Source organism: Pristis pectinata, chromosome 31 (assembly GCF_009764475.1).
Source record: "Pristis pectinata isolate sPriPec2 chromosome 31, sPriPec2.1.pri, whole genome shotgun sequence".
NCBI classification, from domain to species: Eukaryota; Metazoa; Chordata; class Chondrichthyes; order Rhinopristiformes; family Pristidae; genus Pristis; species Pristis pectinata.
The window spans coordinates 12,801,225-12,811,589 of NC_067435.1; the positions used below are offsets into that span (position 1 = coordinate 12,801,225).

The 10,365-nt window shown below is 44.9% G+C and overlaps 1 protein-coding gene across 3 annotated transcripts; it reads left to right on the forward strand.

Moving 5' to 3' along the window:
* Positions 1 to 1,177: 1,177 nt before the first annotated feature.
* Positions 1,178 to 10,336, forward strand: LOC127584889 (transmembrane protein 205-like). Of its 3 annotated transcripts, none has more exons than XM_052041864.1 (4): positions 1,178 to 1,206; positions 5,110 to 5,217; positions 6,620 to 6,783; positions 9,716 to 10,336. In XM_052041864.1, exons 2-4 carry the CDS (start codon positions 5,118 to 5,120, stop codon positions 10,016 to 10,018), a joined length of 567 nt encoding a protein of 188 aa, XP_051897824.1. In that variant the 5' UTR covers positions 1,178 to 1,206; positions 5,110 to 5,117; the 3' UTR covers positions 10,019 to 10,336. The 3 variants fall into 3 exon arrangements, with proteins under 3 accessions (XP_051897824.1, XP_051897826.1, XP_051897825.1); XM_052041866.1 differs by lacking the exon at positions 1,178 to 1,206 and adding an exon at positions 1,247 to 1,257; XM_052041865.1 differs by lacking the exon at positions 1,178 to 1,206 and adding an exon at positions 3,405 to 3,524.
* Positions 10,337 to 10,365: the final 29 nt, after the last annotated feature.

Here is a 10,365-nt window from a genome sequence, read left to right on the forward strand (position 1 = left end):
ACCAATCTCTGAAAAGATTTCGAAGCTAAATCTTCACTTAACATGGAGAGAACAATAGGGCAGACACATGAAGTAACATCCAATCTGTAGTATACAAGTGCTTGCAGCCACAATTTTCAATATTCATCTGCACCTCCTCTCCCTTAGCCTGTCATACTTCCTCCCTTAAGCACCTCTTCATCTCTATTAATTAATACCTTCCTTTCACTTCCAGCTTTTATTCTGGATTCTCAGAGCACTGACTTGCTTAAATAGGGACCCTGTGAAATATTTTTTGGAAGCCCAGAACCATCATATTGTCGAGCCTTTTACTATTTACTACCATGTCAAAACAGTTGGTCCCATGGGACGTTTCCCTTCAGCATACATACTGCGAGTTTATAATTTGACTTTGACTTTAACATGCTACAGATAGTCTTAATGGAATTGATGATTTGGTGGAAACATTATCATGTATAGTTTGGAAGACCCAGAGATCCAGGCAACTGATGATTTTTAGTCTATTTGTCATATTCTTGGGAAATAGATTATTCACCAGCCTGTTTCTAAACCATTGTCTTCTGTGGGATGTGGGTGATGTTAACACGTCTAGTTGCCCTGAGAAGTTGGGTGGTGAACCATTTGTCATTTGGTGAAGGTGCTCCCATGTGACCCAACATCCATGCAGAGGTGATGTATGTCCAAGTTGTGATGGTTTCGTACTTGGAAGACTCTGTATTCCATCCTTGTTACAATCAATAGAGTAGTGCAAAAAAATCCAGTGTTAATTCACATTTAGGACATGCTGTTTGAATATAGTATAGGTATAATGAATATTGCATATTTTCACATTTTAGATTCTAAATTATATTCACTTAAAATGAGCTGTCTTTTAACTTGAGACTTGCGGTTTTTGTTCTGTTTAAGCTCTCACTCACCGGTACTAGCTTTGCACGCACGCCCACCAGACTTCAAACCGTATGATTAAACACAAGCGCATTACGTCGCCGATGACTCATTTGTTACACACCAGCTTCCGTAACTGAGCTTGCGGGTGGCTTGCCGCGCAACCTGTGGGTCAGCCAATCGTGGTTGCGGGACTCTAGGTCCCGCCCGCGCAACTGTGATTGGTTTGGCTGGCGTCAATCATAGGATCCCGTTGTACTGATTGAATAAGGAGCCTGTCAATCAGCTGCCACGGCTTGAGCGGGCGAGTGCGTCGAGTAGGTGAGTGATAAGAGCCAGTGGAGCGGCCGAAGGTTGCGGGGAAGGGTCGAGGTCGGGCCACCGTGTAAATTATCCGCTCTCTGCGGCTGCATTTGGACGACAACTCCAGGGGAAGTAGCGGTGTGACAGGCCGTGACTGTTCCCAGACGGAGGCCATTCGGCCTATCAGGTCCATGCCGGCTCCCAGGGGAACAGTCCCATCTCCCTCCCATTGCCCTGTGCCCCTGCGACTTACACGCCCACCAATTCCCCTTTTGAATTAAAAACAGAAAGTGCTGTAAATATTCGGCAGGTCAGTCAGCATCTGTGGAGAGAGAAACAGTTCACATTTCAGGTCTTTTTCCCATTACCCTACACTAAGGGTGAATTTACAGTAGGTGAAAAAATTTTTTTAAACTGCAGATGCTGGAGATCTGAAATAAAACGGAATATGCTGGAGACATTTACAGGAGCTGGATAACCTATCTCATTTCCCCACAAGGTCTTCCCTCCACAGCTTCCAGCCTGATAGTGCCCCAGCATCATACAGCCCACTCCTATCTCCTGCACAAAATCCACAAGCAGGACTCCCCTGGCAGACCCATTGTTTCAGCTCCACCAAACTTATTTCTTCCTCCTTTGACTCTAACCTTTCTCCTCTGGTCCAGTTATATCCATGACATTCTGATTCCATTTCCAATTACCTGGTTCCAACAGGCTCATCTTTGCCACAGACGTACAATCCCTTTACACATTAGGATAGTCTGAGAGCCCTCCGCTTCTTTCTTGAGCAGAGGACCCTCCACTAACAGACTCATTCAGCTGGCTGAACTTGTTCTCACATTGAACAACTTCTTCAACTCCACTCACTTTCTCCAGATCTATGGGCACTCACATGGCCCAAGCTATGCCTACCTTTTTGTAGGACATGTGGAATAGTCTTGGTTTCAGTCCGACCCAGGCCGATTCCCTCAACTCTTTGACTGCATTGGCGTTGCTTTCTGACCTCATGAAGGACTCGACTATTTCATTGTTTTTGCTGCCAATTTCCACCCTGTCCTCACCTTCACATGGTCGATCTTTGACTTCCCTTTTCTGGATCTCTCTGTCTCCATCTCAGGAGACAGGCTAGCTACCAATATCCTTGACAAGGTGAAACAGAGGGAAGGTAGCAATAAGGAAGAGGGGAGGCAGTGATAGGGAGAGGGGGGAAGAGGGGCAAAGCAACAGAAATGAGGTGTTTGCCTCCCTTATTGCCACCTTCCCTCTGTCAATCACTGCTTCTACCCATCCTTGTTGCTGCCCCCACACATTGTCATTGCTGGCTCCTACTGTCCCTCACCCAGCTCCTATCCAGAAACACCGTCCCCATCTGACAGTGCCCGTCAGCACTCTACCTTGAATTTTGAACCTCCTAGATGCCACCTAAATGTTAATCCCAAATTGTTGCCTTCCCCACTCCAGTCCCTTAATCCCAAAGCCTAATCCCTTAAACTGGGGCTCAGTTGACTCAACAACTGCAGAGAATAAAATCCTGTGAATGCTGCAAATCCAAGAGGGAAAGAGAAAATTCTAGAAATACTCAGCAGGCCAGGCAGCATCTGGAGAGAAAGACAAACATTTTTGATCAATTCATCAGTTTTCATCGACCTGTAACTTCAGTTTTGTTTCTTACTCTGTTGAAGCTGAGTATTTCTAGCATTTTCCATTTTTATTTTAAAACTTATTCTAAGTAATGTGGAGCAGTAATCAACAAAAACTGTGACTAATAGGCCAACGGCTTGGTATAAGACGGAGGGAATGGTGAACAATCTACAGAAGTTTGTTCATTGATGACCTGCTAAAATATATTGGAGGTATTACAGAGGCATTTTTAGCAGATTATGTTGTCAACAGCAGTTTCTATAACTGTAATCCTAACCCTAAATCATTCATTTTCACTAATGTGGTGCAGTGTCATCTGTGATGTCAATAACTGAGCAGTGTTTTTAGCTGTCACTTGACCAGTTATTGTTACACTAATGGCATTTTTGGGGATGATATTTGGGGATGGGAAAACCGTTTAATGAGTCAGTGTCTTGAGGGAAGAAATTGCGTATTGCTTAATATACTCGGCAGTATGTTATCTGTACTTCTCAGCCATATTTGCCTTGGAGGTTAAAGCTTGTTTGCTTTCAGTTTGAACGTTATCAGCTGAAACTTGCAATGTGCTGTGTAACTATGACCTAAGCAAGGAAAAGTACATAGAGCCGCAGAGAGACGTAGTCGTACCGTACAGACAGGTTCTTCAGAGGGTAAATTGCGTACCACCACAGATAAAAACTAGCGAAAAATAGCAGGTAAAAGAGAATGGTTAATGATTCCTCTGTTGGGAGAGTTTGGTCATTGTTTCAGGATAAGGGATCGGTCATTAGGAACAGAGATGAAGGGAAATTTTTTTTTACTCAGAGATTGTAAATCTTGCCAGTTCCTCCTCATAGAGGGCTGTGGATGCTCAGGTGTTAAGTATATTCAAGACTCAGAGTGACAGAATGTGGAACACAGAAAATCTCAGGAAACAGGAATCAGCAGCGAACTGGATGTGAGGTCCTGGATCAGCCATTCCAGTCCCGATGAAGTCTCGGCCCCGAAACGTCAACTGTTTATTTCCCTCCATGGATGCTGCCTGACCTGCTGAGTTCCTCCAGCAGTTTTTGTGTATTGCTCCAGATTCCAACATCTGCAGAATTTTTTATGTCTCAGCCATGATCTAACTGAACAGCCTCAGTTATTTATGTGTCTCGTTTGATTCTTCATTACTGCCTCATCACTGTGGTCAACTGTCAGGTTGTTTCACAGTTTTTGGGATTCAAGCAGTCGTGTAATGAAAAGTTAATTCTAAAGCAAGTCAGGTTTGCATTTACTGTATTGCTTTTCATAAGCTCAGGATGTCCCAAATTTTATTGTGGTTCATGAAGTCAATGTTGTGAGAAACATCAGGAAGCTAATTTGCTGCTGGCAAAGTCCCAATACTGCTCCTCAGCAATTCCCGTCTGACACTGCAAAGTCACAGACTCTCCAGCAAGGCAACACTCCTTGTACTGGGAACATTGGGCCCTGTTACAGTGCAGCACTCCATCAGTCCAGGCCCTCTGACAGTGCAGCGCTATCACGGTACTGCCCCTCTGACAGTGCAGCATTCCTTCAGTACAGACCCTCTGACAATGCAAGACTCCCTCTTTGCTGGTTCTCAAGCAGAACAGCAAAACCTCAATACAGCCCCTCTGACAGTGCTGCATTCCCTCAGTACTGGCCCTCCAACAGTTCAACTCTCTTTAAATACTGCACTGGGAGCGTCAGTGTGGATTGGGGCTGAAGTCTCTGAAAGGGGTTTTAAACATTAAACTGTCTGAGTCAAAGGCAAGTGTTACCTTTGAGCAAGGCTGACTGAAGGCCACGTGTTTAGATTCATAGAATAATGTTGCATGGAAACAGGCCCTTTGGCCCATAGAGGCCTTGCCAACCATCGTACCCATTTTTACACAAATCCTATCATAACCCATTTTATTCCTCCTCAAATTCTGATCCACTCCTCCCAGATACGACGACTCCAAAGGGGCAATTTATCATGCCCAATTAAACTAGCAACTGCACGTTTTTGGGATGTGAGAGGAAATCTGAGCACCAAGGGGAAACCCATGCCGTCACAAGGAGAACGTGCCAATTCCATACAAACAGAACACAAGGTCAGGATTGGATTTGGGTCCCTGGAGCTATGATGCAGTGGCTCTGCCATCCACCCCAATGTATTGCTGAGAGATGACCCTCATTTAGCCTTTTCTTTTAATGTTCATCACTTAGACAATCAGTGAGGCATTATTGCCAGGAAGGAAGGGAGACTGGAGCTGGGAAATTCACCGTTGAACTCATTTTCATTCAATCTAGACTACAGAATGCCAACAGAAGGAGATCCTACTACTCTGGTCAAAGCCACTCATCTGGTCATACTGTCTACCACATGGGGCATGCAGATATGGGTCTCATTCATATCAGGTAAGATTAGGGAAGGAGTCAGCATTACAGAGTTAATTAGGTCACAGTTTTCAAAAATGGTGTTTTTGACCTTGTCATGAACATTTTTTTCATTTACTTTAAACGCTTGAATCTTTTTTCTAATTTTGCAACTTATTTTAAATTTGAATTTTGTTTACATTCATTCTTCACTGCAGTAGTTTCCTTAAGAAAACATCTTTAGTAATTCTACAATTGATGTTCTGTTCTGCTCCATCCTCAGAACCCTTGAATCAGCTGTAAGTGGTGCATGTGATACTGAGCACAACAGCAACTCACCTTTGGCTAGTGATCAGGAGCTCCAGCAGATGACTGAGTATGCAGATCAGAATTCTGCCGAAAACTGAGCCTGACACAGAGCTGGAAAAACACAAGCCTAGAAATTATACTTCACACAAGTTATACTTCATCAGTTTCTGTTGCACTAAATGGGAGCTTTGATTTGCCCTAATACCAAATCACTAAAACAATTTACCAGATCAAGACATCTTCACGTTAAGAAATTGCTGTCATGGTTTGCTTCCATTTAAGACAATAGACCCCAACCTGCACATTCGCAGATGGCAGCCTGTGTTGTATGGATGTGAGGGAAAATGAGGGTGGAAATAGAGGGCAGAGGGAAAGTGGAACGGTTAAATGCATTACTGAGTAATGGGGCATGCTCCCCCTTCCTCCCAATTATAGACCAGCCCAATCGGACCCCGTGCCACAGCTGGGTCACTGCCACCATGAAAGGTGTCAGATTTTGACAAAAATTGTTAGGGACTCGATGCAGAGTGTTCTACTTACTGCACACACAGTATTTGTTACCACAGTTATGTACCCACAACATTTCTAAATATTTATGCAGCTTCAGTATTGAACATTAAGCTAACAGCACATCCAAAATGAGCAATATTTACAAGAATTCTAATAGCCTGCAGATTTTTGTTTGCATTTTTCAAATTATTTGGTCAATTTTTTTCTTTTGGTACTGTTTATTTTGTAAGTGGCAAAGTAAGTTTTTTTTTACATGACTGTAATTACAATAAGAATTACATGGCTGTAAATTCCCGAAAGCTCCAGAATTCCTGATCGTAGCTGAGTTGACAAAGAGGAGATGCCAAGTGGGAGTTGGAAGTGGGCTGGAAATCTATGAAACATTTATTCATGTGTAGGTCCATTGGGCTCACCCTCATTCATCTGCATAGTAAGACCCTCATCATCGCAGCCGATGCAGCGTTCTCCTATCTTCCACTCCTTTCGAATACGTGTTCCACTTGTTGGTCACTCTTTGAAGTGGAATTTCTTAATGTCAATTCTAAATTAACCTTTTCTGAGTTTGAACCAGTGTGATAAACAATTAGAATTTAAGGATTATTAAAACTGTACTTTGTCTCCTCAGGTTTTGTTCTGATGAACAATGTTAGCAAACATGCATTCAGCCAGGTGCAGAGCCAACTGATTCCCTGCTATCACTACAGTGTCCTGGGAGGATCCTTCATTAATCTGGCTCTTTATGCCCTGTATCACCCACACGAGTTACTCAACAAGGCTGAAGCGGTACAGGTAACTTGGGCAATATTTGGGTAACTTAGAGAGAGAACGATATATGAGGCCGAGCAACAAAACAGAGATGACATACACTGCGCGACCCAGCAGAGCGCAGATTTGTTATAGTGCTCTACGTCCTCTAGTTGGAATATTCACAGATACATACCCCACTGTACGACAACCCCACTGTACAACACAACCACTTGCGCTGCATGCTGTTGTGCTGGGAACCCCTCCCCTCCACAGGCACTCCACCAGTGAATCACTCGACAGCTTAGTGTGGAGGGCTGCCTGTGAGGGTTGGAGTTGAGTGAGCCAGGCTGAGCAATGCAGACACTCAGCACCAAGCTGCGGGGCTCAGGCTGGCATGACATGCAGACCAGCACTGGGGTGCCAGTTGTGTTTTGTACCTCCGCATGGATATAGAAGCAGCTTTCATTGACCCCTTGCTGAAAAGCAGTGGGGCAAGAAGTCTCAGGGCTGGGGAAGAGGTATGCAGGCAAACAAAACAGCAGTTTCCATCACATCCATGAGGACTGATGAGAAAGACAGTAGGAAATGGGTGGTGTGTCAACACATGGGCCGCACTCACTGTGATTGCCAGGGTGGAACCCTGAGCCCATGCCTCAGTACCGAGAGGCCACACCGCTCATCCCAGCTCACCGAATTTCAGCCCTCACAAGTAGCCTATCCACATCGAGCTGTGGGTGATTCATTGGTGCAGGAGCCCCAGTGGAGGGCGGGGACTTGCACCAGGTTCCTACAACTGCAGCGCGCAGCATTGGGTAAACAGGCATCTTCGCCAAGTTCCTGTCAAAGCAACATGCAACAGGGGAGGGCAGGGGTCTGTCCCAGGTCTCCAGCACAGCACACTGTCGGTATCACGTCTCCATATATAACATACCATAATGATCCATTCCAGCACTGAGTCCATTTGCGCACACACTACGGGGAATGCATCCTGTGTGTAAGCACGGCACCAGTGTACAGTTATTTAGTTTTATAAGGTATCTTTATTAGTCACATGTACATCGAAAAACACAGTGAAATGCATCTTTTGCATAGTGTTCTGGGGGCAGCCCACAAGTGTCGCCACGCTTCAGGCGCCAACATAGCATGCCCACAACTTCCTAACCCGTACGTCTTTGGAATGTGGGAGGAAACCAGAACACCCGAGAAAATGTAGAGACAATTTATGCCTAAAGTACAGGGAGCTTAAAGATAGTATTCAATACTTAGAGAACAATTACTCTTTTACTTGAGTTATTCCTCAGCTCTCCTGAAAACTCCTACTATCGACTATTGCTCCCTGTGCAGCAGAATGATCTTTTGATCTTTCCTAGTGTGAGCCATGCAGTGATTGCAGCACAACCGACCCCAGCCTTCTCCATTGTTCTTGCTCGCTGGATAATTGAAAGAGTGTGAGATTCAAGGGGAGGTTTTTTGACACCCCACCCCTCCCTATTAATAAAGGTTAGTTGCTGTGTCCTCCCCCACCACACCGCAAATGAGCAAATTTAGGCCAGGAGAGATTAGAGGAGATATGTTAACTGCAGTTAACCCTAACTTTGGCAGTTAGTAATGGCAGATATAAGACAACACAAACTGCAGCAACAAACAATCTAGTGGCGGAACTCAGTGGGTCGAGCAGCATTTGTGAGGAGAAAGGCATTGTCAACATTTCAGGCTGAAACCCTGCATCAGGACTGAGACTGAGAGACAGATAGTAGAGGAGGAGGGGCAAGACCGGAGCCCGAGCTGACTGGTGGACTGAGGAGGGGTGAAGGGTTGAGTCAGGTAGGGGAGGGGGAGCGTGGAGTTGGAAGAGAGCCAGGTGGATCATGGATGGAGAAAGAAAAAAAGAGAGGCAGATGGAGCGAGGTTGGGGGGGTGGGGGGGGGGGGAAGGAGGGGACAATGAAGGTGGAGGGAGATGAGCAGGAACACAAAGAGCTCCCAGTGCTGGAATCTGACAGGGAAGGAAGGGTGATAATGGGAACCATCAGGGGAGAGGTGGAACCAGAACCAGAACCAGAACCAGATGGAGAAGGGGTGGAAACCTGTGGGTGAACTGTGTGTGTAGTGGGTGAGGGAACTAGCAGGAGGAGGGGGATGACAATGGGTGACGGGGGTGGGGCTTAGGAAAGGGGACAAAAATGGGAGGATTGGAAGAAGGGGAGGGAAGGGGTTACCTAAGATTGGAAAAATGAATGTTCATGCCATTGGGTTGTAGACTATCCAGGCAGAATACGAGGTGTTGTTCTTAAACTACAATCTGTGCAAAAGTGGTAGTAGCAATTTGGAACTCTAGTGCACAAGGCCACCAGGAGGTGAGCAATACTTTGTTCTTTGTCCACTATAGTTCCCAAACTCAGTCAAGTATTTGCATATTTGTCCCAGTTGCGTTTTGTACTTCCCACAATGTCAGAAAAGTTGGATATGGAAGCAGCTGTCATTGACCCCTTGCAGAAAAGCAGTACAGGCAGTCCCCGGGTTACAAAACGATTCCGTTCCTGAGAGCTGTCTGTAAGCCAATTTCTCCATAAGTCAGAATCATCCATTTTCTATTGCTACCCATGTCATACCGCTCTACATACACTTGCTATAATTCTTTCATTTCATTGAATAATCACCCTGACACTACCCATAATTAAACTAATGGAATATACACTGTATCCAGTAATTAACGAATACCATGAAACATTTTTATTATTATTACTAGCTTGAAAAAAGCTTTAAAAATGTATGGCAGTACATACGTAAAGTTGAATTTCCATAACTCAGGTCATTCATAACCCGGGGAGCCCCTGTACAAGCCTCTGGGGCAAGAACAGGAGCTGGAAATGAATGGGCCCAGGAAGGCTGATGAGGGTGGAAGAAAGGGGGTCGTAACTTGAGAGTGGTCTAATTATTTAACTCATCTTGCCATCGTAATTGTCTTCTGGCAGATCACATCATTCTTTGTCTGTGTGATCTTCTCCGGGCTCAACGCTCAATGGTTCAGTCAAACCAGAAATGAGATTAGGTACAAGATGGAAAAGATTGAGCTGGAGCACAGCCTTGGACAGGAGGTGGGACCTGACACCAACCAAGAGGCCTACAGCAAGCTGAAGAAGAGAGATGCTAAGTACAGGAAGCTGAGTTATCGCTATAATAAGTATTATGCTATCAGCATGGTGTGTAACCTGATCTGTGTAATCTGTAACGGGGTGAATCTCTTCTACACTGCAGCCAATCTGAAGACTTTCTAGAATACCTCTGCCGGTTTATTTCTAGGGATTTAGTGATTCTCTGGGAATCACAACCTTTACTTATCTCAGTTTTGATCACCGTGTTCTCAAATTTACCAGTCACTAGCCATCAGGAGGAAACTCCTCCTACCCCAAGTTATGTTTTCTGTGAAGCACTGAGTTAACATACCAGCCTTAACTCAAAGGGGTGCAGATCTGTATTTCTGTTGTAACAACACTAGGACAGATGGATAGAGCACTCTTGTTCCTTCTGCATGTGAGCCAACAGCACAAAACCCCATTGATATTGTATTAAATTGTCAATGCACTTACCTGAAACACCGACTGTTTATTTCCCTCCATAGATG